This window comes from Centroberyx gerrardi, chromosome 14, assembly GCF_048128805.1.
Source record: "Centroberyx gerrardi isolate f3 chromosome 14, fCenGer3.hap1.cur.20231027, whole genome shotgun sequence".
Taxonomy (NCBI): Eukaryota; Metazoa; Chordata; class Actinopteri; order Beryciformes; family Berycidae; genus Centroberyx; species Centroberyx gerrardi.
Genome location: NC_136010.1, coordinates 16,792,259 through 16,805,432, shown reverse-complemented (window position 1 = coordinate 16,805,432; position 13,174 = coordinate 16,792,259). Strand labels below are relative to the sequence as shown.

Here is a 13,174-nt window from a genome sequence, read left to right as displayed (position 1 = left end):
TATATCAGACCGTCCATTCATGAGGAGCCACAGAGTTTAGGATATTCGGGACTGACAGCGAATCAGACCAACAGTGGCTGTCTCATTATGCTCAGGTGTGTCTACCTAAATCAATGGGCGTGGTCCCCGTTCACCTGTGGACTTCATTCTATAAATTCCTTCCGATCGCTTCACAGCACGAATGCTGGCTCTTGACGTGAGTTATTGCAATATATCCAACAACAGTATAGCCTACATAGTTTACAGCCTTGCTACTGGCAATGAGTTCAGCAAAGCCGTACATTGGCTGTAAAATAGGTCTAATTTCAAAAGCTCAAAATCGCTATGAGGGTATCTTGTATACAATTGATACAGTGAACTCAACAGTTGTACTGGCGAAAGGTGAGTTGTGCTGGCCTATTTTTTATTTTTTTTATAAGTTTTGCTTTGTTTTTTTTAAAGGATAACAACCCAATTAAGATGACTGGAAAATGTCTCATTTAAGTCTGAGATTGTGAAGCTTTTGATCAGACATTCTTCTCTTGACTATAGTTAAGTGTTTTGGAACGGAGGGAAGACCCACTGATAGGCCAGCACCACCCAAAGAGGACATCTATGAGTACATCACTTTCCGGGGAAGTGACATTAAGGACATCACACTGTGTGAACCTCCAAGATCTCACCATGGCCTGCCCCAGGATCCAGCAATATTGCAGGTATAGAGTTGTATGGCTCACAGCCCACAGTATAGCAAACTTAAAAGCTGACAAAGTATTTAATGGACTCAGTAGGAGGTGGTAAGTTGAACATCTGTGTTTTGGTTCAGTCCAGTGGAAGCTCTTCAGGCCTCTACTCAGCCCAAGCCCCATTCAGTCCCCTAAGGATGCCCTCCTACCACCAGCTTGCTGCCAGCTCTCTCCTTAATCAACAGTATGCTGCAGCTCTTGGCCTTGGTAAGTCAATGAGAGCAAATTCCTACAGGCTCAACTGAATATAAACCCACACCGTAATAATCACTGTAATCTTACAATATGTTTCAGCAAGTGCTTTAAATACTCGCTTGGTGGTTTTGTTCTCCATGCAGGGCCTGCACTTCAAGGCCCACAAGTTAGAAGGGGCCCCATGGTGGAAAAGGCTGTTCAAACCATTCGTGTGGACAAATCTAATCAGAGGAGAGGTTTGACTGTAGCCCAGGACCAGCGCTGGGAGAGTAGGAGGCCCCAGAGGACTAGACGAGGGAGCTCCCAGACCAGAAGGGGCACTGGACCCACCAGTAAGCAGGCAGGCTTCCAGGGATGAGAAGCAACATGGAATATGCTCAACTAATTGGCCTGTGTTTGCCTGTTTGCTCAAATGAAATGACTGTTATTTGTTTAAGAGACTTCAAAAATCTTTGAAGTCTCTTAAACAAATAACAGTCATTTCATTTCTGTTCTGCCTGGGGGGAGGGGGGATTTTCCTGTTTCACCTTGTCCATTTTGTGTAACTGTGTCCCTAATTTATTTTGTTTTAAAAGTGAAGTCAAGCCCAGGTGTGTCCAATGCTCAGCAGGGACCATCTCAAGAACAGAGTGAAGGGAATTATGAAAATTGTCCTCCACCAAGAAGACAAGGTAATTGTTCATACATATAGATTGCTAAAATTGTGCATTTGCTGGGTGGAAGTTCCTGTTTATAACATCAGACAACAAATCATCCCAATACAACAAGATGTCATTAATGCATTTTTTTTTTCCTTTTTTTTTTTTTTTTTTTTAACCTTAGGAGCTCGAAGGCGCAGGAACCGCAGTAGAGGCCAACTCATGGTGGCAAATGTTCAATCTACCACCCTGAAGTTTGAGACGGACTTTGATTTTGATTCCTCAAATGCACAGTTCAATAAGGAGGAGCTGGAGAGGGAGATGCAGGACAGGTTGAATATGAAAGGTGAGTTGCATCACAAAATGGCCACAAACGCACTGCTATGTTTTCATCTGAGCAGCGATGCTACGTGGGTGACACTATAAATTGTATTTAAGATAATTAGACATTCAGCGAGCCGGTGCTTTCATAGTCCCAGTGTTCCATCCAGGGTGCATACAGCACATGTTTATCCAATCTCTCTTCAGAGGGAAATCATGAGGGAGAGGAAAAGGAAGAAGGAGAAGATTCACACTCTAATGAAAAGAGTCCAGAAGATGGTCTGTTTGGGCCAAAATGTTACTACGACAAAGCAAAGTCCTTCTTCGACAACATCTCCTCTGATAATAAGTCCAGGTAAACCCTAGTTGACCCACTTATTCCTCAATGTCCAAAGTAACACTTGAGTGACTTTGCTGTCCCGTGTATGTGAGTATATGCCTTCTATCAGTTTTGTCAACCATTTCAGACTGACCTGGGCAGAGGAACGGAAGCGCAATGTTGAGACCTTTGGCGTTCCTGGCCGGTTCCTGAGAGGCCAAGGCTTCAGAGGGGGATACCATGGACGGAGAGGGCGGGGCGCTGCTTACGGTTTCCCCTCTCAGAGAGCCAGGGGCGGACAGCTGTAAAGGTCAGTTTGACACAAAGGCCATGATCCCCAAATCAACCTATCCAAACAACAAACACATGATCAACATGCTGTGTTTAATGTAGCTACTGTTTGCACTCTTATGTGCAACATGATCGTTGGGTCATGGTCAGTCATGTGATCATTAGGCAATTATTTGGTTTGCCTCCATATTGCTACTTCATTCATGTCCTTTCTGTCCTCAGGACTCATTTTGGATATGGACTGCTCGGTCAATGAAATTGTCCACTGTATACACTATCAGAATAATTTTCTTTTTTTCTTCCCTTGTCCATATTTGGCTTGTGAAGGCTTTGTTTTTTTCTCTTTCTATCAACCGGTGACAGTTGATGGCAAATTAGATGGGGAAGTGAATGTTTATGTTTCTGTAGGTTTTTTTTTTTTTTTTTTTTTCCCTGCCACATTAAGACTTTGATTGCTAAAATTTTCAGTTGAATTCATGTTTAAGAATTAATCTTTGTTGCTTCACTTCTTAGATTGTTGATCATGATTTGTAGATTCAACATGAACAACATAAAAGTTTTGTAAATAATTGTAAATATTATCAACGTAAAATGAACTTTACTGTTTACAAAGTCTGTAAGACTTAAATCCCGTGCATTGCATTGCTTTATTTTTGTCATTTTGAAGCAATAAAGTGAAAATATTCTATTATAATAAATAAACGGGACATTGCTGATGCACTTGTTTGTCTCTGAGGCTGTATTTATTCCTACCAAGTCAATGGAAGAAGATGTTATATTGTCACTATTATCAGTCACTATCCAAACTTGGATAGCAGACTTGGAGTATCTTTAAGTTAATATTCTTTGAAGTAGTAGCCTACACAAGATTATTCTTTACTCTGGAACAGTATGCATGCTTCTAAGTCAACAGCTCTTTATTATATTGAGTAAAGGAAAGATCTTTAGCTTGCCAATACTTAAATTCAGTGGCTTCCACAGTGTGGTATGGGTGAGCCATCAGGGATCCGTTGGAGGGTTTCCCAGCAAACTTTCATTATTTTACTCCAGAGACCCTTGCACAGAGAGAAAGGTGACTTTTTTGGTAATGGGGTTCACACTCTTTATTACCACCCCGCGGCCGCCTACAATATAAACTTAGTATGCCTCTGTATTGTCCACTTCTGTACTAAATAATAGGCAACAACAAAATTCTATGGGGTTCCTTGGGACATAATCCAGCGGGAAAAAGTTTGGGAGCCATTGCTTTCTTTAAATAACTTGTGAGAAGATGCGCAGCAGATGTCAAGTGCATACTGTGACAATATTGTCTAAATGCTATAAAAACAAAACGAAAGAGGAAACCTGTATTATGAAACATGCATCTGAACAACGGACACTGTGAGCATAAGATTGCAATGTGATATTTTTAGATTTATTTATTTTTGGTGAAACTTTTGCAACCGATCTCCCACAATTGGTCCACAGTCTCGATCGGCGCACTGTGCAGCGTGTAAAATGTAGACCCATTGGCTTTCATGAATCAAAGGATACCCCCTCTACAGTGAGGAAAGTGGTAGGCTACTCACTGTTCGGGCTGTACCAAAAACTGAGGGAGAGGGATTTTTCCACTTCAAACAACTGTTTATTATTTATGCAATTGTTTGCATACAGAACAAACACACCGTTTCAGCAAAAATACATATTTAATCACATTAAGAAAAATCAAGTGCTTTCCAATCTGTTCTCTTTGTTTAAAGAACCTGATTTTCTCAATACCCCCATTTCCTGGTAATGGGGAAACTATGTAGCCAAATAGAGGGCTGCGCTCAAGATAATAAATATTAGAATAAAAGAAGCGCTTTTATTTCCCATATGACAAAATGTCGGTGGCATTTTCATCGGCGCGCCCCAGGAGTAAAGGGGAGGTGACACAGCAAACGATTCAAAAGGTAAAAGCCTTTCTGATGCGTCGGGGCGTTTGTGATGAGAAAAGATTTTATTCTAGTCTGGATGGGAGTGTGCGGTCCGCCGCCAGTGCGGAGAAAGTAGCTTGTGGTGAATATCAGAAGAAATGGCAACTGGTATTGTAACGTTACAGTCAATTGAAGGTGCGAGCCAAACAAAGCCATGATGGTGATGTATCGCTACATAGGCTCAACTCACTGGCTGGATCCCTAAATTTCCATTGCGAGGAGGTTATTCTCGTTGCTTTTTCCTGATAGATGATGAATGTTTTTGTAGGTGAAACGGATAAAGGTGTTGTTTTGCGCTTGATATCAAAGAATGATCATTTTAAAGCACAGCATCTTTTTTTTTTTGCTGGGTTTAGTTGGTTTATTTTAAGACAAGCAGTGTCCCATCTTATGTTTAAATGTTGATGCTGGACACCCACATTGTGACAAAAAAATACAAGCATCCAATGAGAATAAAGACGGGGTAGTATAGGATGGAGGGAAAGTGAGCAACGCAGGACAAGCCTGAGCCATACGCTACCCAGACTGCCGCTTCTTTATCCTTGATTGAACCATGTGGGTTTACAGAGATGTGTTTTGGCTGTTGGTAAAACCCACTAGTCACACTTAGGACAGCTTGTCCACACACTGACTTTCAATCGATGTCCTAAATAAGGACTGTGAGAAGCTTCTTTAAGTGTGAAGAGACAGTGGCTCATTCGGCTTTGGTAACATTATGAAAAAAAAAAGCATCTGACCCAGAAAAATTTGTTCTTAGAGGCGGGTGCAAGTTCTGAGAATCCAGGACACTTTCAGTCTCTGCAATGTTTAAATATGGCACATTTCTTAGTGTATAATTTACTCTGCACTGCAAACTGAGGTTGTTTGTTTTTTGTCCCCCTAAAGATGCTGGATGAAAACCATCATCTAATACAATGCATAATGGATTACCAAAGCAAAGGCAAGACAGCGGAATGCACACAGTAGGTGTCCTGTATTATTTTTCTTCTGTGTGATGGCTTGTAAATGTCACACTGAATGTATAATGGCGAACATAGTGGTGGAATCTACATTTGTTTTCTACTTTTTGACAGGTATCAGCAGATCCTGCACAGAAATCTTGTTTACTTGGCCACAATAGCAGATTCTAATCAGAACATGCAGTCACTACTTCCTGCGGTGAGTCTGTCATGAGGTTTCAGCAACACTTGGACTTCATGCAACACAGCAGATTCCCCATCCTTCCTCTCTGGCCATCCACCCACCTCTCTCACACACCCCCTCTCCCTCATCTCTCTCGCTTTTTTCAGTAAACCCCCATAATAATCTAAGATACAAAGATATCAGTTCTTAAACATGAATCCAGTTGACAAGTTTAGGAATCATAGTCTTATAGGGTAGATTTGGGTAAACTACCTTAACGCACAAAAGTAAACATTCTCTTCCCATCTAATTTGGCAACTGTCATCAGTTGATACAACAAACAAAAATATTGTCTTCATAAGCCAATTTTGGACAGCAGGGGAAATAAAGGACAAAATGATTCTAGTCACTCACAAAGTACAGCGGACCATTTAGTGAGCCATCCATATCCGAAATGAGCTGTGAGGACAGAAAGGAAACAAATGAAGAACTGGCAATATGGAGGCATACTAAGTAGGCTACACACACATCCTCCCCCTCATCTTCACTCTCTCATAAACTCTGCCAATCACAACTGATTCACATATATCTTCACTTTCACAGCCTCCCACTCCCAACATGTCTATGGGTCCTGGAGCGATGGGCCAGAGCGGGGCGCACTCTCAGAGCAACCTCAACGACAACATAGCTCCAGGACTGCCCCCCACATCAATGATGCAGAGTCAAATGAGCAATGGTGAGAGCTCATCACGTATGTGCACTGCTAAACTCTTGCTCATGTGAACGTGTTTTTCCCCCACACAAACTCAAACTTGATATGCACACACACAAACAGCTCCATCTTGTTGTCCGCCCCCCGTCTCGAGCGCCCGTCTGTTCCTGACTTTGCTGCATGTCTGTCTGTCTGCACACACCTTGTCTCGTCTGTCATGATACCTCTCTTATTATCTTACTGCTTGCAAGCATCTTATTTGATAGTCAGATTATTGATAGTCAGATTTGCGTGCTGTTATAGCTACTTTTGCTTCCCCTCTGTTCCTAATCCATATGATTTTTTGCACCCATGATTAACATCATTCATCATTCTAGCCCTACTACTACCACGCAAGCTTCCAGTAAAGATGAACTGAATGTGTTTCCATGATGAATATGATGTGGTACCGCATGGGACTGTGTGCTGGCTGCTCTGACTGTGCGTGTGTGTCGTCAGGCCCCAGCCATGCCCCCATGCAGCAGCAGCAGTCTGGTCAGGTGCAGTCGGCTATTCCCTCCTCATCCCTCAGCCTGCCAGCCAGCGGCTACGGCGGCTCGGCCTCAGCCTCCGGCTACAGCCACGCCGCGCCCCCCTCCCAGGGCAGCATGATCCAGGGCCCCGGGCCCGGCTATGGCTCTTCCTCCTCTTCTTCCTCCACATCCTCATCCTCCTCTTCCTCCTCCTCCTCCCGCAGCAACCTCAACATGCAGTCCAACCAAGGTGAGCCAGGTAGAGGAGCCCAGTCACCGGGAACCAGTCCATTCTTAGCTATGGAAAGGAATATTTAGAGGCTTAGAAAATGAAGCCAAGACGCCAAAATACTGAGCACTGATCATTTTGATAAGCCTTAAGTTTCCAGATGCCTTACTTGTTCCTTTGATAGGATGCAAGATTTGACATTTAGACATGAGAGGGAGTGATAATAAAAGTTATGCCTCTCAAGTGTGAAACCTGATTTCAAGCTGATTTTTGACTCAAACAAGAAGTAAGATGGGTGGTTAAGTGATTTATGAAATGTCACTGAATGTGTTCATAGCAAAGATGCGCAGCATTCATAGTAATCCGTGGCTCTCGAACATAACTTTTGCTCACACACAGAATGTTACACTCACCAATCTCCAAATTCCTTCTTTGTCCAGTATGACCGTCAAAAAGAACCAAACACATTCAGTTCATCAAAGAGGTTTTTCCTGCCTCCTCCCTCCTTCCTTCTCGAGTTCTTTCCCCCACCTCCCTGCTCCAGGCTTACCTCTCCTAATCTCTGACCCCCGACCCTGAGATGCAGCCCTTCTCTCCCTGGATGTCCATGTGTATTTATCTCTGTTTATGCACTGACTTCACTGGCTTTGTTTGCATTTATACCTCAGAGCATCTTGAAAGCGTCTCTTCAAAGAGATTTTTTTTAAGAGACCCCTGACTGCCATGGACCACCTGGCTTTTCCCGTACCCTGACTGCCATGGAAACCCCTTTTACATCTGTTTATTTTGCAGTTGAATTAGTCTCAGTTCTGAGGATGTTGTGTATGCCTTTGCTCATTTTGGCGTTGAGTGTGTCTGTGTGTATTAATGTATGAGATCTCTCCCACGTAATTCCACCTCCTTCCCAGTCTCCATGATGCACCAGTCAGCCACCCCGCACTACTCGTCGGCCCAGGCCGGGGGCCAACACTATCAGGGACAGCAGGCCATGGGCATGATGGGTCAGGGCAGCCAAGGAAACAGTATGATGTCTCAGAGGCCCATGGGAACCTACCGCTCTTCACAGCAAGGTAGGTGGTGATGACTTCTCTCTTCACGGTGCTGCGGTCTGGCAATGAAGAAACTCTAGAAACATGTTTATTCAGCATGGGCTCAATGAGTATGTGTGGGTGTGTGTGTGTTTGAGTGCGAAAGTATATAGATGGTTGTGTGAGAGAGTTAGGAAGTGTTTGGATTGAAGTGGTCAACAGGTTTTTATGAAGTGTGGCTATGGATAGTAGTCTCTCAGAGTTCCCAGATGGATGGAAAGGCTAAGATCGGAAGCTACAACGGGTTGCATTTTCTCCTGATAAGTATTTTCATGGTAGCCTGGTATCAGTGTTTGACTTTGAAGACCATAAAGTCAGAGTGATGTTGAAGCTGTGTAATTTCGACTGTCCCAGTGGCCGGCCTGCAACTTTAAGAGGCAGACTGGAGATATATCACTCTTGTCACATTGGGTCCCTGTCTCTGTAAATCACTTTACTCATGCTGTGTCAGCATGCGCCTAATAATAGCTTCACCAAGTCCCGTTGTGTCTTTTGAAGGATGAGGACCAGGCACGTAACTCATACAGTAGACACTTGAAAAGGATGGGAGACTGTTTCCAAGGTAACAGGACATGCCTCTAGTCTGAGGTTGTAAGTCCTCATTTACCCTGGTAGGCTACTCTATTATCCTTGCATGACTTGGTGAAGTATGTCTGGATAGAACTGTGTTATTATGACATTGTTGCATCCGAAGTTAGGCTGGGTGATTTCTGATTGGTTGTGGGGCTGTTGCTAGGGCTCCTCTATCAACTGTGGCTCCTTGGCGATATCGCGTAGGATCAGATATGCCGCTATGAGATTGTTCTGCTATTGTTGTAGAACTTAAGATGAAAATGTTTTCTGTGGTACAGCTCATCTCTGTAATTGGGAAATTTTCTGCCCATTATGATTTGGAAGGGAGATTAAGCCATGCACGGTTCCTTTGTGCCTCTTGCGGTTTTTGTTGTTGTCATTTTCCTGAGTTTGTCAGACAGACTGTAAAGGGAAGGAGTGGAATCTGGAGTTTCTGCACACCACCACCGAGCAGAGATCAGATTCTCCCTGATAATTGGCTTTCTGTAATCTTCATTTTCTCCTCAAAATTACATTTCATATCATTTTCATGGAATTATTCATTGCTCCAGTTTAATGAGCGTCTCCAAAAATTTGGGTTAGCCTGAAATGGCTTCCTTCAGAATTTTTTTGCTTTTCCATGGCAAAACATCATCAGTCAGTGAGTGAAACTAGACATCATTTGAGCATTAGTTCTAAACCAAATTGTAACTCTCATGTTAATTCTTTCACTCTATCATTTTTGTTGCTTCTTCACTAAATAAGGAATCACAGGAAAGGTGTCCATGGTATCATCCATTACAGCCTTTTACCTCTCCTCTACTTTGTTTTTTTTAATACACATTCAGACACACATTCAACACACACATGCACACACAAACACAGCTTCTGGCTATCCAATTGCCCGAGTGTCCTGGCCCAGCCCCCTTCAGTTACCAACACAGCGGCCAATTAGTCCAACCACCTGTTTAACCAATCGTGGTGTCGCCTGTCTTGCAGGATCTGCACAGCAGTACATGGGACAAGACGAGTTCTACGGAGAGCAGTATGGACACACTCAGAGCTCCAACGAGCCCATAAACCAGCAGTATTACCCTGATGGTAATCATGCACAGCCTTAAACTTTATACACACAGCTCTCAAACACACAAACGCATTTCACAGATCATGCACTCATGTACATGCCATTTTCCTCTCAGCACCATCCCACAGGCCTGAGCCAGATTTACCACAGCGCTAAAGCTTCAACTCTTTTCCTCTCAGTCTTGGTCTTTCTTTCCCTCGTTGTGGGAGTTGAAAAGTATTGAAAAAGAGAATTTGCAAGGGGCTGACGTTGGTCTCAATTCTGTTTCCTCCCAGTTTGTCTGTGTCCATACTGTCCCCTTTGGTGTGCCGAAATTTCAGATTTCAGAAAGTGTTGTAGCAGTTTGTTGAGGACAGAGCGCAAACTACTTCCAGGCAGGGTGTTTGTGCTTTGTGTGTTCTGAGTTCATAATTAAGTGAGAAGCCTGGCAAATGTTGTTTGTGCTTGTCATTTTGTCGTTGCACATGTATTATGAATGTGTCTGCTTCAAACTGTGAGAGGAATAATCTCTGTTCTGTATGTAAGTGGGTTTTGCTATCTTTGCAGAGTTGTGTTTGCATGTGTTGAATCCTGTTCTCTTCAGGTCATGGAGAGTACTCATATCAACAGTCTTCATATGGAGAGCAAGGCTACGAGAGATCCTTCGATGAATCTTCACAACACTACTATGAAGGAGGTACCAATTACCCTTAAATCAATTGATTGTCATTGGTTTTATTTGTTAATTTATTTTTTAATCTAGAACCATGTGTTTGTTTGTCCATGTGCTTCCAATAGAAACTAAAGTGTATCGCCAAGGCTACGTTCAAATTACAGGCCTTAATACTCAATTCCGATTTTTTGCTCAGATCCAATTTTTTTTTCTTAACTGTTCTCATTCATGTTTGAAAAGTGACACATGAACAGACATCTACCATGAAATGACCCGCATGCGCAAATGAACAACAACAAATTACGTCATATTTGCGAGACAGTACATGATGGAAGCTGGTGAAGTTGCGGTCCAAGCGTTAATTTTAAGGAATATTTGCCTTTTGACTTCCATCGTTGCTGCTATCCCCCATCTTTTTCTGAAGTGCACCAATGCAGAGTGGCGACGACAGTAATCTCCGCAACTGCATATCAGATATGTATCAGATCTAGGACCACATATGAATGTGACCCAAATCAGAATGAAAAAGATCAGATTCTGTGTGTTTTTTGGTGTTCACACTGCTCTGAAAAAATCAGATCTGTGTCACATGTAGTTCACACCTGTAGTGTGAACGTGACCTAATTGACAGCATTAATAGTTGGCTCTATACCTGTTTGTGTTTCCCTGCAGGTAACTCTCAGTACAGTCAGCAGCAGGCTCAGTATCAGCAGGGCTCTGGCCAGCAGCAGCCCTTCAGCCAGCAGCAGTACTCTTCTCAACAGGGCTACAGCGGACAGCCACAGGGATACGGTTAGGACGACTCACATAAATCCACATTCACACAAAGACACACACACACACATAAATTCACTGTACCATCTCCCTCCAGGGCCTGGCCAGGGTGGCTCCACACAGTATTCTCAGTACCAGCAGGGTCAAGGCCAGCAGTACGGCTCGTACCGCTCCTCCCAGGGAGGCCCTGCAGCACAGACGCAGAGACCCTACGCCTACGAACAGGTGCAGCACATTAGATCATACTTTCTCAGATTTCTCTGAACTTTGGTTTGTGTTACAGGCCAACATCCATTTAACATATGTGAAAAAAGGCTTTTGAACCTCTTTGATTTTTTTTTATACATTCTTGTAGTACCCGCATCCATGGCTTTCTGCCATGGACATTTCTGGTGCCAAGTAGTACTGATAATCGTTGTTTTCTTTTTCCAAACAAAAACTTGTTGAAATAGTACAGCACATAATAGGGCACACAACTGCAGTGCACTCTGTAAGTAGTTGGGGCCTCAAAAATACATACATAAGGAGCCAGATTGTACTAGCCCCTTTGCATCACCCTCAAAACCCTCAATTGCAGCAGCTCAAGTTATAAAGCATTGGGTACTTTTTATTTTCTCAATTACAATACATTGTTATCATGTTTACTGAGTTTATAAGGTAGTTACTTACACATAAAAAAGTCCTGAATGTGGTTATGTGTAGAAAATGGTGGGTAATCTAGATTTACAAGGATACTTTTGTACTTTACTGCACTATCTTACAATATAAACACCGAAGTGAACAATATTCTGTATAAAACGCAATCTAAACTTACAATGTAAATGATCTTTTTACCTTGCAGGGTCAGTATGGAAACTATCAGCAATAAAGTATCACTTTGTTTTCCTGTTGGATGAAAACGATGAAGGAATGGTTCTGGGAATGCCACTCAACAGTGTTGTGCTGTGGATTACAAGACCTGGCTGCATCAGATTTAGATTACCCTCTTGTTCATCGTCCTTCTAGCTAAGAATAAATAATCTGGTCAAATATGATGCTTTCCTCCTCCGTTTCGCTCACTACAGGGTCGTAGCTGAAGGTGTGCGAGGGCTAAAGGCCACCCTGCGGAGAGTCAGGGTGCGTTTAGAATAAAGACAGTTAATGCAAACCTTTCATATGGATAATAGGGTACTATTTAAATGAATTGCAAAGTCATTAGTTATGCCTCAGCACCTTGCCTCTGTATATCCTTATCTTCCTTTTCCTTTTATCTCTGTTTGCCTTTGAATCCTTATCCCGTCCCTCTTCTTTATCGTTTTTCTTTACCAGCTTCTTCCTTGTTTTTCCTTCATTGGGTGCATAGAGCAGGTCCTCGGTTTGTGAGACTGTGGCTATAAAAAAAAAGCAAATTAGACTTTTGGCAAAAGGAAACGTTCCTTGATATTTATCTAATAGACTAGGTCCAGCTCTTGCTTTAATCCCTAGTAGAGACACTGTTATATCTCATGGTAAGGGAAATTAATTTTTATGAAGGTGAAAATGTTGGTCCTTGTACCTGACTTGATCAGGGACGTTTGTCTGTGTTAGTCAAGCTGTGATGTGTTTCTGTGTGGTCTAACATTCTGTGTTTTCACTCTGTCTTAATATCTGCATATGTCTTATTGAGGTAATAGGCACAATAGATAGCCGACTGGTCCGGACGTAGGAGTGTGTGTCATTGACCATGATAACCATATATAGTGGTAGTATTTTGTCACTGAATTTTTTTTTTATTCCATGGCATTGTTCTGCACACACACAAATCTTTATTGTGCAGAATAAAGAGGTGCCACACTATATTGATGCCATTCAGTCATGATTTTATATTGTTACACTTTGCCACTTTGTCTGCACTTTAATTTATTTTAGAGTGACGGTGTGCTTTCTGTTATTGTAGTGCGATTTAAGAAGTTTTAAGTTTTTTAAGAAATGATCCTCAAAAAGCCAAAGTAACACAGGGACAGAGCAGTATAATGTGTCCTGCACC

General features: G+C 42.5%; 2 protein-coding genes across 2 annotated transcripts; both read left to right on the top strand.

Moving 5' to 3' along the window:
• Positions 1-260: 260 nt before the first annotated feature.
• lsm14b (LSM family member 14B) lies at positions 261-2,787 on the top strand. Its single transcript, XM_078288393.1, has 9 exons — positions 261-381; positions 532-695; positions 806-932; positions 1,064-1,252; positions 1,496-1,591; positions 1,743-1,904; positions 2,087-2,234; positions 2,347-2,508; positions 2,712-2,787. Exons 1-8 carry the CDS (start codon positions 261-263, stop codon positions 2,504-2,506), a joined length of 1,167 nt encoding a protein of 388 aa, XP_078144519.1. The 3' UTR covers positions 2,507-2,508; positions 2,712-2,787.
• Positions 2,788-4,351: 1,564 nt separating this feature from the next.
• On the top strand, positions 4,352-12,037 carry LOC139931148 (calcium-responsive transactivator-like). Its single transcript, XM_071924569.2, has 11 exons — positions 4,352-4,420; positions 5,330-5,406; positions 5,518-5,602; positions 6,170-6,302; positions 6,777-7,040; positions 7,928-8,089; positions 9,659-9,760; positions 10,327-10,419; positions 11,068-11,187; positions 11,267-11,394; positions 12,011-12,037. Exons 1-11 carry the CDS (start codon positions 4,352-4,354, stop codon positions 12,035-12,037), a joined length of 1,260 nt encoding a protein of 419 aa, XP_071780670.1.
• Positions 12,038-13,174: the final 1,137 nt, after the last annotated feature.